The 13,985-nt window shown below is 47.9% G+C and overlaps 1 protein-coding gene across 4 annotated transcripts in view; it reads left to right on the top strand.

Moving 5' to 3' along the window:
* obscna (obscurin, cytoskeletal calmodulin and titin-interacting RhoGEF a) overlaps positions 1–13,985 on the top strand; it is a 96,749-nt gene that overhangs the window by 79,598 nt on the left and 3,166 nt on the right. For 2 of the 4 annotated variants that reach the window (XM_014215881.2, XM_045687337.1), the window contains 19 exons: positions 251–419; positions 697–784; positions 927–1,127; positions 1,245–1,305; positions 1,446–1,523; positions 1,707–1,879; positions 2,000–2,026; positions 2,139–2,291; positions 2,376–2,421; positions 2,546–2,620; positions 7,260–9,030; positions 9,140–9,271; positions 9,370–9,492; positions 9,894–10,061; positions 10,183–10,288; positions 10,464–10,703; positions 10,921–11,138; positions 11,279–11,335; positions 11,602–11,698. In XM_014215881.2, coding sequence (XP_014071356.2) covers positions 251–419; positions 697–784; positions 927–1,127; positions 1,245–1,305; positions 1,446–1,523; positions 1,707–1,879; positions 2,000–2,026; positions 2,139–2,291; positions 2,376–2,421; positions 2,546–2,620; positions 7,260–9,030; positions 9,140–9,271; positions 9,370–9,492; positions 9,894–10,061; positions 10,183–10,288; positions 10,464–10,703; positions 10,921–11,138; positions 11,279–11,335; positions 11,602–11,698 — 3,983 coding nt within the window. The remainder of the gene's footprint in view (positions 1–250; positions 420–696; positions 785–926; positions 1,128–1,244; positions 1,306–1,445; positions 1,524–1,706; positions 1,880–1,999; positions 2,027–2,138; positions 2,292–2,375; positions 2,422–2,545; positions 2,621–7,259; positions 9,031–9,139; positions 9,272–9,369; positions 9,493–9,893; positions 10,062–10,182; positions 10,289–10,463; positions 10,704–10,920; positions 11,139–11,278; positions 11,336–11,601; positions 11,699–13,985) is intronic. The other 2 variants (XM_014215882.2, XM_014215883.2) reach the window with 2 other exon arrangements.

Consider the following 13,985-nt stretch of genomic DNA (forward strand, 5'->3'; position numbering starts at 1 on the left):
GCGCTTCAAACTTCCTCAATCTAAGACCACCATCAACTCATTCACTGTTATAATTCACTTAATTCAAACCTTCGTTATGACATTCCCCAATACATTTAAGCATAGCTGACACCGCCGGACATAACTAACCAAAACAATTCATCAACTGAGTAGTACGAGCATGGTAATTGTTGGTGTTCTCCTCTACTGCTTGGCCCCTGTGCTGTCGTAGAAGCTGTGCCTTAGTAGTGTCTGTCTCATATGATTGGAGGATGGAGAGGAGCTGTTGGCCAATGAGAATGTGGAGGTTGTCCAGAATGGTGCCCGCTGCTCTCTGACTGTGCTGTGCCCGGAGAGCGAGGATGGTGGCATCTACACCTGCTGGGCCTATAACGACTTAGGACACACCTCCTGTCAGGCTCAGCTGACAGTGGAGGAGGGTAAGACCTCAGTACACACCTATGGTGTCTGTCAAATTAATAAAAAATGAATCCCCCTTGTACAGCAGCGCACTACTTTTCACCTGAGCCATGTGTCTTTCTGTTCACTGTCCTTATTTTTACTGTCATTCAAACTAGCTGATGCCAAACCTATGACAGATTTAACACAAAATGCCTAGATGAGCATCCTAATTCCCAAATGCAACAAAACACCAGAAATGTGATGTTCTCTGGCTGACTAAATGTGACTGCATGGTCCTGATCCTCTTTTCTGTAGGTCCACTGGAGTCGCAGGAGAGAGAGGTGGAGCTTGGGAAGAGGAGGAAGCTGCTGTCTGTGTATGACGTCCATGAGGAGATTGGGAGGTAAGTATACATTTAGTTGGGTGTCATATTTCGCACTGCAGCAATCAGTCAAGCTGCAACTGTGGAGGTGACGCTCCCTTTAGCTGTGTTCCAATAAACTAAAATGGGTTCCATCCTTTGCCTTTTCTCCCTGTGTCTGTAGAGGCACGTATGGGGTGGTAAAGCGGGTTACCCACAGGAGGACGGGTGAGGGCTTTGCCGCCAAGTTCGTGCCCCTGAGGAGCAGTACGAGGACCAGGGCGTTCCAAGAGAGGGACCTGCTCTCCCGGCTGGCCCACCCCAGGGTGGCCTGTCTGCTGGACTTCTTCTCTACACGGAGGACCCTGGTCCTGGTCACTGAAGTGTATCCTTTCCCCATGGCGCTTTTAGCCACTTCACCGATGAAGACCTAAGAGTGGAAATGTAGTGCTCAATTTGATCCATGTTTAACACGGCACATCATTCTTAATACCATATATAGCTGCTCTTCTCATGGTCTTCTTGATCATCTGCTGTCAAAGGGATCAGTCAGTGAGAGAGAGGTAAAACCTTCGATCTTTTGACTGTAAACCCGACCTTGTTGAACTGTGTTTTGAGTTGACCCCTGTTTTGCCTAAATGCTAAGGCTATTATGACTGCCCCTATGATGTTTATAAACTCCACCATGCGTTCATGCTACCAGGTGCAGATGTACATTCAGCAAATCCTGGAGGGAGTTGGTCACATCCACAGCATGAACATCCTACATCTGGACATCAAAGTAAGCTCTTCATACATTCATATTCATGAAGCAGTTTGTATGTTTCATTTGATTGTTCATGCCTTCCTTTTAGTTTTGTGCACATTGAAACAATGCACAGTGGTCGATAGTTTGATGGACAGCTTAGTCATGACATGATAAGTTCCCTCACCCACCATCTGCCATTGGAATTCAATCACACAGCCGGACAATATCCTGATGGTGTTTCCACCCAGAGAGGAGATCAAGATCTGTGACTTTGGCTTCTGTCAGGAGATAGACACTTCCAGACACCAGTACAGCAAGTTTGGCACTCCTGAGTTTGTAGCCCCTGAGATCATACATCAAGACCCTGTCACTATAGCAAGTGATATCTGGTAAGCTAAACATATTATCTGTTTCAGTACATCTGTGCCACTGTATGTGACATTCCTATCATATGAAGGGAAAATGTGACGATTTATCACTGCGGAAATATCTTCTCTCTTCTTTGTCAGGTCCATTGGTGTTGTGGCCTATTTATGGCAAGTACCGTATGATTTATGAATAAAAAATGCAATATTTGAGTCTCTTCGTATAGCAGTACATGGAATGTGAGTGAGTGTTAAGTGTTGAAATCATGCTGTGTCCTGTCAGTCTGATGTGCCGCTGTCCGTTCATGGGGGAGACGGACCGGGCCACTCTGCTGAGGGTGGGGGAGGGGACACTGAACTGGGACGCACCTGACCTCACCTACAGGAGCACCGGTGCCCAGGGCTTCCTCCGCACGGTCCTGCAGCCAGACCCAGAGTAAGATACACAGCCATCGACATGAATAAAGATATTACGATCTCTTATATGGATATCACTCTAAATGATTTGTTCTCTCCTCAGAAAGCGACCAACTGCATTTGAGTGTCTGGGGCACGAATGGTTCCAGGTAAGAATTACATACACAGTTTGTTTATGTCTCAGCCGGGTTGGTGGAGACAAATAAAATAAATAAATGGAGGAAAACAATGAATCTTGTCTAACACATTCTCTCTTGTTGATTATGTTGCCAGAGTGAACATGAGGATGAGACTGATGATATCAATACAAGGGCTCTGAAAGTCTTCATCTCAAGGAGAAAATGGCAGGTACAATAATGACATGCAGGGCTCTATTTTAACAAACCTAATGCAATGATAAAGTGGTAGCATTATAGGTTTGGGGGTGTTTCGGTAATATTTGTGCTATTTTTACAAATGGAATTATGGGAGCAGTAGCTGGCGTTGGTGCGAAAGGGCTGGGTTAAATAAATACATTGGAGGCTTTAAGCCTCACTGGCCAATCAGAACATGCTCCATGGCTAAATATTTGGTTGCTTCAAGTTGTGTATTTACAATCTTTTATGTATTGCCTTTATGTATTGCCTTGTCATCAACTCCAATTTCAATGTTAGTCCGTTATAGCCTAGTTTGTTAACTAACCTACAGAAACATAGCCTAGTTTGTTAAATAGCCTACAGAAACCAAAAATATGTTGAACATGTTTTCAGTCCACATTGTTGTAAGTAATTGCATGTCTTCAATATGGAAACATATTGTTAAACATAGCATTCACACTGGGGGCTAGGCCTACTGTAAATTGCATTATGGCTGATTCATGGACATGCCGAACGTACGATTAAATTCACTATTGATAAGGCCTAAAAAGAGTGAATAATTCTAATCAAATTAGAATCAAAATGAAACAAAAACGTATTTTAAATAGGGTACAGTATGTCTAAATACAGTTACAGGCACCATAATTGCTTCCTGTGGACATATAATATTAAGGCAACACAGACAATGGAGGGTTTTATGCACATCCAACTTTTCACAGAAGCTGGACAAAGATACAATATAAAGAGAATGTCCACTCACCTTTATACTGTTTGATAAACATAATGGAGCCATCTTACAGATCGCATTCACATTTCTTCAAAAATAGCAGATGGCTCCTAAATTCCATTGCATGCCAGCTGGACGTTCTCATCATAAAGCCAGGATGGTGAATCATTCTAAGTTTAGTTTTTAATCAAATTAAACTCTGCTGTAGCACCAGCCGGAAATAGAGTAAAAGTCACCCAGAAAAATACTACTTGAGTAAAAGTCTAAAAGTATCTGGTTTTAAATGTACTTAAGTACAGTGGTGGAAAAAGTACTCATACTTGTGTTAAAGTAAAAGTAAATGCTATACATCAAATTCCTTATATTAAGAGCCACTGAACACACCTTTTCCCTTCGCTTGTGGACTTCAGTACACAACACAACAGCTGTCTGTGACCAGGAAAAAACACCTTTCCAAGCCAAACCTTTATACCATAACCGCTAACAGCCTACATCATTGTCACCATATTAGCTAATGTCATAGTCGACATGGCTACTAGAACTAACGCGCTAGTAAACCCGCTACAATCATACAGTACAGTGTACAGCAAGCAGTTTAGCAGTTACACCGGTGGGCCCCGGTGGCAATACATTTCTAAAACCAAAAGATTACCTTAACTTGGAAGAGTTCCAGTGTTGGATAGCCTTAGCCAGCTAGCTAACATAGCACCCCTCTCTGTTTGAGCCGGGTGTTAGAGTAGGCTAAACTAGCTAGCTGCTTCTCTTTCAGTTTTGAAAAAATGAATTGGTTCAAAACTGTTCAACTATTGTCTTTCACTCTCTGAGTCAACTACTCACCACATTTGATGCACTGCAGTGCTAGCTAGCAGTAGCTTATGCTTTCAGTACTAGATTCATTTTCTGATCCTTTGATTGGGTCGACAACATGTCAGTTCATGCTGCAAGAGGTCTGATAGGTTGGAGGATGTCCTCCGGAAGTCATCATAATTACTGTGTAAGTCTATGGAAAGGGGTGAGAACCACGAGCTTCCTAGGTTTTGAATTGAAGTCAATGTACTCAGAGGAGGACGGAAACAAGCTGTCCTCCGGCTACACCATGGCGCTACCCCAGAGAGTGCTGTTGAGGCTACTGTAGACCTTTATTGCAAAACAGTGTGTTTTAATCCATTATTTCATGACGTGAATATATTTAGAATAGTTTTATCTAAAAGGATAACATTTTTAATGTTTCACCATTTCTATTTTTATGAAATGTACTGAGGAGGATGATCCTCCCTTTCCTCCTCTGAGGAGCCTCAACTGATGCTATTGAATAGAGAGCAATCACCGAAGCTGTTCACCCCATGTTAGTGGGCAAATGAACATTGTCAAATCAATACCCAACTGCGTTGTGATGGTACGGATGTTCCAAACTCTGTTTTAGAAAATACTAACTTTATGACCAAAATGATCCTATTTACACTTTGTAGTACATTTTGGCACTAGAATAACTGTTTTTGACTCTTATCGATGCCAAATAAGGGTTTTGTTGCTTTTTAACTTAGGATAGCCCCCTTTTTTTCAATTTTCGCCTAAAATGACATACCCAAATCTAACTGCCTGTAGCTCAGGCCCTGAAGCAAGGATATGCATATTCTTGGTACCATTTGAAAGGAAACACTTTGCAGTTTGTGGAAATGTGAATTGAATGTTGGAGAATATAACACAATAGATCTAGTATAAGAAAATACAAAGAAAGAAACAACCGTTTTTTTTCTAACATTATCTTTGAAATGCAACAGAAAGGCCCCAAATCTAGCCATCACACTGGTAATTCAGATGGTGTCCACAAGATTGCAGCAGTTTATGTGCAATGTTTCAGACAAATAACTTGAAGTATGAGCAAACTACATGACTTTTAGTGTGAAGACACCCAGGTACATTTGGGAAAATCGTGAAGGAGACATTCACATTACATTTTTTCTGCAAGAATATCGTCAAATCTGTATACTTGGACTTTGATTTAGCTTTGCCAGTATTAGTGACATCGGGTGCTGTAGGTATCCTGGAGGGCAGGCAGTGTTCCCCCGATGATGAGTTGGGTAGACCGCACCACCCTCTGGAGAGCCCTGCGGTTGCAGGCGGTGCAGTTGCCATACCAGGCTGTGATATAGCCCGACAGGATGCTCTCAATTGTGCATCTGTAAAGGTTTGTGACGGTCTTAGGTGCCAAGACAAATTTCTTCAGCCTCCTGAGGTTGAAGAGGCGCTGTTGCACCTTCTTCACCACACTGTCTGTGTGGGTGGATCATTTCAGATTGTCAGTGATGTGTACGCCGAGGAACTTGAAGCTTTCCACCTTCTCCCCTGCTGTCTCGTCGATGTGGATAGAGGTGTGCTCCCTCTACTGTTTCCTGACTTCCACGATCAGGTCCTTCGTGAACACACACCCTTGTGGGGCCTCTGTGTTGAGGATCAGCGAAGTGGAAGTGCTGTTTCCTACCTTCACCATCTGGGGGTGGCCTGTCAGGAAGTCCAGGACCCAGTTGCACAGGGTGGGATTCAGACCCAGGGCCCTGAGCTGAATGATGAGCTTGGAGGGTACTATGGTGTTGAAGGCTGAGCTATAGTCAATGAACAGCATTCTTACACAGGTATTCCTCTTGTCCAGATGGGATAGGGCAGTGTGCAGTGCGATGGGAATTGCATTGTCTGTGGATCTATTGGGGCGGTAAGCAAATTGAAGTGGGTCTAGAGTGCCTCTCAACGCACTTCACGATGACAGAAGTGAGTACTCCGGGGCGATAGTCATTGAGTTCAGTTACCTTTGCTTTCTTGGGTACAGGAACAATCGTCGACATCTTGAAGCAAGTGGGGATAGCAGACTGGGATAAGGAGAGATTGAATATGTCCGTAAACACTCCAGCCAGCTGGTCTGCGCATGCTCTGAGGACGCGGCTAGGGCCTGCAGCCTTGCGAGGGTTAACACGCTTAAATGTCTTACTCACTTCAGCCACGGAGAACGAGAGCCCACAGTCCATGGGAGCGGGCCACGCAGGTGGCACTGTGTTATTCTCAAAGCAGGCGAAGAAGATGTTAATCTTGTACAAGAGCAAGAAGTCCACTATGAATACCTCTTCTCCGCCGGCGTCGTCTTGGAGCAGCCTCTAGGATAAGATAAATTGCCCTGGGGGGTACGAACAAAGGATTCAATTTGGGAAAGTCGTATTCCTGGTCGTAATGCTGGTGAGTTACCGCCGCTCTGATATTCAAAGGTTATTTCCGGCTGTATGTAATAACAGAAAAAACGTTCTGGGCTAATAATGTAAGAAATAACACACAAAAAATTAAATACTGCAAAGTTGCTTTGGAGCTAGAAGCAGAGCTGCCATGTCTGAAGGCGCCATCTTGCCATCAAGATTGTATCGTTACTTATGTACGAGGCAGATCAACAACACAAAATTGCTGTTGATATGGCATTATAGGAGGACTGAATACTTTGGAGGAGCGTGTCTTTGGTAATTGGACGAGGGGCGCCCTTTGAAAATGGGAATGGATAGCCTACTTAAACAAGCGAAATGTAAGTATGTGAATTGTGAATATTGAAAAAAGCATGAGGGCAAAATGCTCCAAAACAATTCAAAGCTCAGTCAACCACTTAAAACTCCTTTATTCGTAGGCTACTTTTGGCTAATGGCCAGGATAAAAAGACACACCTACTGTATGCGATGCTGCTAAACCAGCCTTGATGAACGGGAGGGTAGGCTATGCTTGGTTTTTAAACAAATCGAAATGGGGGGGAAACCAATTTTTTTATGTTCATAAATACGAGATTTTATGTTCATAAATACGAGATGTCTTTTCCCAGCTCTGTATGACCGCTCTGTCTTCTCTCTCACCTGCATTCTCTCCCCTCTCTACCCAGCGTTCTCTGACCTGCCTGGGCTCGGTGCTAATCTTGAAGCCCATCCCAGAGCTGCTGGATGCCCCTCTTCGGGAGACCTCCATCACAGCCCCCCGAGACCCCCATGATCCCAGCAGCACCTCCATGAGCAGCGGCTCTTCCTCTGAATACGACGAGGCCGACTCCTGGGACTTCTTCCACCACTGCACCACAGCCGACGAGGATGAAGACGACGAGGAGGAAGAATTTGAGCCCCTCATGGAGAGAGCCAGGATCCCTGAGCCCTTTGCCAAACTGAAATTGGAGGAAGAGCAGGAGGAGGGGACCATGGAGGAGGAGGACGAGGAGGAGGAGGAGGAGGAGGAGATGGGAGGACAGAGGAGCGTGCTGGAGAGGAGCCTAAGCAGGCAGTCTATAGGGTCGTCGGACGCCTCACAGCAGCCGACCCCCCAGAGGGAAAGGAGGGTCAGCCGAGAAAGCAGCCCGTCCCTATACCTCTCCGAGGGGGATGATGGCTCCGCGTCTGGGAGTGAAGGAGGCCGCATCGCCAGGAGCAGCCTGATCCGCAGCACTTTCTACAACAACTCCACGCAGCTCTCGCCCATGTCCGCTCGCCACATGACTCTCAGGGACAAGTTCCAGGCCAAGAAGCAGGAGAGGGGCCGCAAGCCGCTCCGCAGAAGCCTCTCTAGCCGCCTCAACGAGCCTCTCATTGAGTATGTGGAGGACGAAGGCGAGACCAATCATGGGCAAAGGCGAGGGTCTTTGCAGTCGTCCATGCTCAAGTCCTGCTCCTTTGACAGCGGGGTCAGCCTCTCGCACAATGCACCACCACAGAGGAGGAGCAGGTCGTTGGACGAGTACTCCCGACGCTCACCAGGATCCGCCAAACACAGAGAAGAGGAGAGTGCTTTGAATCTTAAGGAGGATTTCACTGACGAGGAGGAAGAGGAGAAGAGCTTGGACGTTCCCCCTCTCCAAGTGAGAGGTAGAAGAGGTTCAGTGGCAGTGGCTCCCAAACAGCTTACGGCCAGGCTTCAGAAACTGTGTGCAAAATCGCCCCATGCTGGTCCAGAGAAGAGCCTCAGGCCAGAGGAGGAGGCGGGGAACCTGGCTGGCTCTCAGTACTCCCTGGCTGAGTCCCTCATCCTGGAGCATGGCTCTGAGGGCTCCAGCAGGCTGAGCTCTTGTGAGGAGCTGCCCCACGGCTGCCCTGCAGCCACACAAAGAGGGAGAGCAGGGGATGAGTATGATGACCAGGAGGAGCCCCTGATCACCACATCCCCCTGCTCCCTGCTCCAGGGGTCTGAGGCTGTGGAAGCTGATAAGGAGCCACAGCGCCGGAGTGGCCAACTTCAGATCCCACCGAGAAGGACAACCCACCCCAACCAGAACTCAACGGACAGAAATAATGGTAAGGTAGAGAAGACGGTCCGGCCGGTGAAACCCAGCCCCAGCCTGTCCTTTAAGGCCCCAGAGAGACCCTCGAGGGCCAGCGACACAGAGGCACGTCTCCAGAGGCATGCGTCCACCCCGGCCCTTCAGGCCAAACCGCCCACGGGGAAGTCTCCCAGGATGTCACCAAAGGTTGGGTTCATGAATCTGTTACGTAGGCAGTCCTGGGCGGGGCATTCCTACTCACAACTGGAGGGCATGGAGCAGGGACCCACGCTAGGGGAATTGGAGCCCAAATCCCCCACCATGTCACTCAGGAAAAAGATGAGGGCATCAGCCTCTAGCCTCACCAAGCTGTTCACTAAATCGTCCAGCAAGGAGGACTTAACGAAGGGAGGTGAGCTACCATGCACTTTTAGTTTCATACACTTTTTCCGAATAGGATCACTCTCATGTAGTGGAAACAATCCGAATTTCCACCCTTTATGTTTCTTGGTGTGATGCAGGGCCGATTGTAAAGGGTTCATCTCCTGCTCCACCTGAGCAAAAGGCGAGCGCTGGCTTGGAGAGTGCTAAAAAGAAGTCCAAATTATTTTCATTTAAAATACCTAAAATACCTGCATTCAAGAAGAACAAAGGTGAAGTATATTTGGACTCAATTTGCAATCTCCTCAGCAAGAGAGAGGCTTTGCGTGTCTCTGCAAGTCTAATGTTTATCTTTCTGTTTTCTCTCCAGAGATGCCCATCCACCTGACCAGGCCTGATGTGCACCAGTTGGAGGCAGGTGGATTTCTGCTGGTATGGAGACCGGTGCAGTCCAGCGACCCAGTGGTTTACTGTGTTCAGTACAGCACAGACGGTACGAAAAACACTGCTTGCAGATCACACAGATTTGCATATTGATTTTCCACAGAAATGTCTATGTCACAGGAGGCTGGTGAGGGGACGATGGCTCATAATAATGGCTGGAATGGAGTAAATGGAATGGTATCAAGCACATGGAAACTGTGTCTGATGTGTATGATATCATTCCTTTCATGCCATCCCAGCCATTACCATCCGCCCGTCCACCCCAATTCAGTGCCATGAGCCGCTGTACCACCAGCCGCCTGTGGTGTATGTGCAGTGAAGTGAAGCGACACTAAATTGAACAAGTTTAACACTGTCTACCGGATGTTGACGATGATGATGATGATGATGCACCTGTTGCTCATAAAATATTAGAATTATAAAACATTCCCATACCCTCTACTGCCACAGGTCGGGAGTGGAAGCTACTGTGCGAGGAGGTGACAGACAGTTGCTACGTAGTGAAGGACTTACTCAGAGGAGCAGGATACATATTCCGGGTGGGCTGCATCACCAAGAAGGGGGCAGGACCTTTCAGTGACCCTTCACCACCTGTTGTTATGGCAATCCATCCTAAAGGCAAGAAAATTCTATATACTCCTTGTTTCATTTTAAAGTTTATTGATGAGAGTTTGTTTTTGTGCTCTACCTCCCTTTCTGAGTCTGTGGCCAGATATAATAGTTCTCCTTTAATCTACAGAGACCCACATTCCCCTCATCCAGACAGAGTACCCAGGATCAAAGGGCAGTGGATCAAGAGGTCAACCTAGCCACAAGACCTACAGCTTCCTCGCAGAGATCAACAGGTACTGAACGGTCAACACTGGGTTAGGAAAGTTGCAGTTTTTTCTACACGATGCGAATGTGTACTCATTGAGCGTTTCTTTGCTACACATCTGTCCTTCATGCCTGTAAAGTAGGCCAGCACAGATGTGTGTGCAATCTCTCTCACTGTCTCTCTCTCCGCGTTGTCCATGTCAGGGGTCGTTTCAGCGTGGTGACCCAGTGTCAGGACAGCCAGAGCCAGCAGCTGTTTGCTGCCAAGATCACCCCCCTCAGGCCAGAAAAGAGAGCTCTGGTGCTCAGGGAGTACCAGCTGCTTAAGAAGCTCAACCACCCCCACCTGGTGCAGCTGCACACGGCCTACATTACCCCCCACTACCTGGTGCTCATCCAGGAGCTGTGTGCTGGCAGAGAGCTGCTCTACAACCTGACTGAGAGGTCAGAAAGACACCGCTGCCTGCTTTACATTACAACATTACTTAGTAGTGTTTGGGGGGGCGTGTTAGTTAGGTAGTGTTGCCTGGCTAATGGGTTTGCAATTTCCAGAGTGTGGATGCAAAATGTGTTATTTACTGTACTTGGTAAAGATGCAGAAGATGGGCTTTAGATATACCATGTTCCCCCTCCCTCCCTCCCTCCTTTTCCCCCCAAACAGAGATCTTTATGCTGAACTCCATGTGGCAGAGCTGCTGGCCCAGATCCTGAGTGCTGTGGACTACCTGCACAGCCGCCGCGTCGTCCACCTGGACCTCAAGTCGGACAACATGCTGGTGACGGACCGCAACGTGCTGAAGATTGTAGACCTGGGCTCTGCTCAGTCCTTCACACCCGGACAGACACTTAACATAGAGGACATTCTGGGACAAGAGAAAGGTACATCAAGAGAATGACTGGAAAGGATGAGCGGGGAGGATGGGTGGATAGGGATGATAGGCTGAACCAAAGCTTGCCTAACTTCATCACTCAACTTTGCTCTTGAAGAACAGTTACATCCATCTTCCCATTTCACACAGAGACTCCATCGTGTGCCTCTCCACAGACAACGGGCAGAAACAGAATGGCAGATGGTGGTATGCTAACCCAATGTTAACTGTTATGCCTTTCCTAACCCTTGCCCTAACCTCACTGAAACGATGCCAAACCTTAATCCTAACTCTTTTTCCTAAACCTAACCTTAACCAAAACCTTAATTAATTTCGACCTCTATGTTCTGCCTCTGGAATATAAATGTTCTTCCTTGAAAGATTTATTTCAATTTACTGGCACATACTAATGGAAACAATGGAATGTAAAACTCTTATGAAGAATGCCCTCTCTTTCTGTCATGTTTTATCAGTTTACATTGTCCTTCCTAAAGCTCCAGAAATCCTCGACGGACAAGGAGTCGGACCTGAGACCGACATCTGGGCTATTGGGGTTTTGGCTTTTATAATGTAAGTACATTTACATTTACATTTAAGTCATTTAGCAGACGCTCTTATCCAGAGCGACTTACAAAATGGTGCATTCACCTTATGATATCCAGTGGAACAACCACTTTACAATAGTGCATCTAAATCTTTTAAGGGGGGGTTAGAAGGATTACTTTATCCTATCCTAGGTATTCCTTAAAGAGGTGGGGTTTCAGGTGTCTCCGGAAGGTGGTGATTGACTCCGCTGTCCTGGCGTCGTGAGGGAGCTTGTTCCACCATTTGGGTGCCAGAGCAGCGAACAGTTTTGACTGGGCTGAGCGGGAACTGTGCTTCCTCAGAGGTAGGGGGCCAGCAGGCCAGTGGTGGATGAACGCAGTGCCCTTGTTTGGGTGTAGGGCCTGATCAGAGCCTGAAGGTATGGAGGTGCCGTTCCCTTCACAGCTCCGTAGGCAATCACCATGGTCTTGTAGCGGATGCGAGCTTCAACTGGAAGCCAGTGGAGAGAGCGGAGGAGCGGGGTGACGTGAGAGAACTTGGGAAGGTTGAACACCAGACGGGCTGCGGCGTTCTGGATGAGTTGTAGGGGTTTAATGGCACAGGCAGGGAGTCCAGCCAACAGCGAGTTGCAGTAATCCAGACGGGAGATGACAAGTGCCTGGATTAGGACCTGCGCCGCTTCCTGTGTGAGGCAGGGTCGTACTCTGCGAATGTTGTAGAGCATGAACCTACAGGATCGGGTCACCATCTTGATGTTAGTGGAGAACGACAGGGTGTTGTCCAGGATCACGCCAAGGTTCTTAGCACTCTGGGAGGAGGACACAAGGGAGTTGTCAACCGTGATGGCGAGATCATGGAACGGGCAGTCCTTCCCCGGGAGGAAGAGCAGCTCCGTCTTGCCGAGGTTCAGCTTGAGCTGGTGATCCGTCATCCACACTGATATGTCTGACAGACATGCAGAGATGCGATTCACCGCCTGGTTATCAGAAGGGGGAAAGGAGAAGATTAATTGTGTGTCGTCTGCATAGCAATGATAGGAGAGACCATGTGAGGATATGACAGAGCCAAGTGACTTGGTGTATAGCGAGAATAGGAGAGGGCCTAGAACAGAGCCCTGGGGGACACCAGTGGTGAGAGCGCATGGTGCGGAGACAGATTCTCGCCACGCCACCTGGTAGGAGCGACCTGTCAGGTAGGACGCAATCCAAGCGTGGGCCGCGCCGGAGATGCCCAACTCGGAGAGGGTGGAGAGGAGGATCTGATGGTTCACAGTATCAAAGGCAGCAGATAGGTCTAGAAGGATGAGAGCAGAGGAGAGAGAGTTAGCTTTAGCAGTGCGGAGAGCCTCCGTGACACAGAGAAGAGCAGTCTCAGTTGAATGCCCAGTCTTGAAACCTGACTGATTAGGATCAAGAAGGTCATTCTGAGAGAGATAGCAGGAGAGCTGGCCTAGGACGGCACGTTCAAGAGTTTTGGAGAGAAAAGAAAGAAGGGATACTGGTCTGTAGTTGTTGACATCGGAGGGATCGAGTGTAGGTTTTTTCAGAAGGGGTGCAACTCTCGCTCTCTTGAAGACGGAAGGGACGTAGCCAGCGGTCAAGGATGAGTTGATGAGCGAGGTGAGGAAGGGGAGAAGGTCTCCGGAAATGGTCTGGAGAAGAGAGGAGGGGATAGGGTCAAGTGGGCAGGTTGTTGGGCGGCCGGCCGTCACAAGACGCGAGATTCCATCTGGAGAGAGAGGGGAGAAAGAGGTCAAAGCACAGGGTAGGGCAGTGTGAGCAGGACCAGCGGTGTCGTTTGACTTAGCAAACGAGGATCGGATATCGTCAACCTTCTTTTCAAAATGGTTGACGAAGTCATCCGCAGAGAGGGAGGAGGGGGGGGAGGGGAAGGAGGATTCAGGAGGGAGGAGAAGGTAGCAAAGAGCTTCCTAGGGTTAGAGGCAGATGCTTGGAATTTAGAGTGGTAGAAAGTGGCTTTAGCAGCAGAGACAGAAGAGGAGAATGTAGAGAGGAGTGAGTGAAAGGATGCCAGGTCCGCAGGGGAGGCGAGTTTTCCTCCATTTCCGCTCGGCTGCCCGGAGCCTTGTTCTGTGAGCTCGTAGTGAGTCGTCGAGCCACGGAGCAGGAGGGGAGGACCGAGCCGGCCTGGAGGATAGGGGACAGAGAAAATCAAAGGATGCAGAAAGGGAGGAGAGGAGGGTTGAGGAGGCAGAATCAGGAGATAGGTTGGAGAAGGTTTGAGCAGAGGGAAGAGATGATAGGATGGAAGAGGAGAGAGTAGCGGGAGAGAGAAAGCGAAGGTTGGGACG

The sequence above is a fragment of the Salmo salar genome, chromosome ssa10 (assembly GCF_905237065.1).
Source record: "Salmo salar chromosome ssa10, Ssal_v3.1, whole genome shotgun sequence".
Classification (NCBI taxonomy): domain Eukaryota; kingdom Metazoa; phylum Chordata; class Actinopteri; order Salmoniformes; family Salmonidae; genus Salmo; species Salmo salar.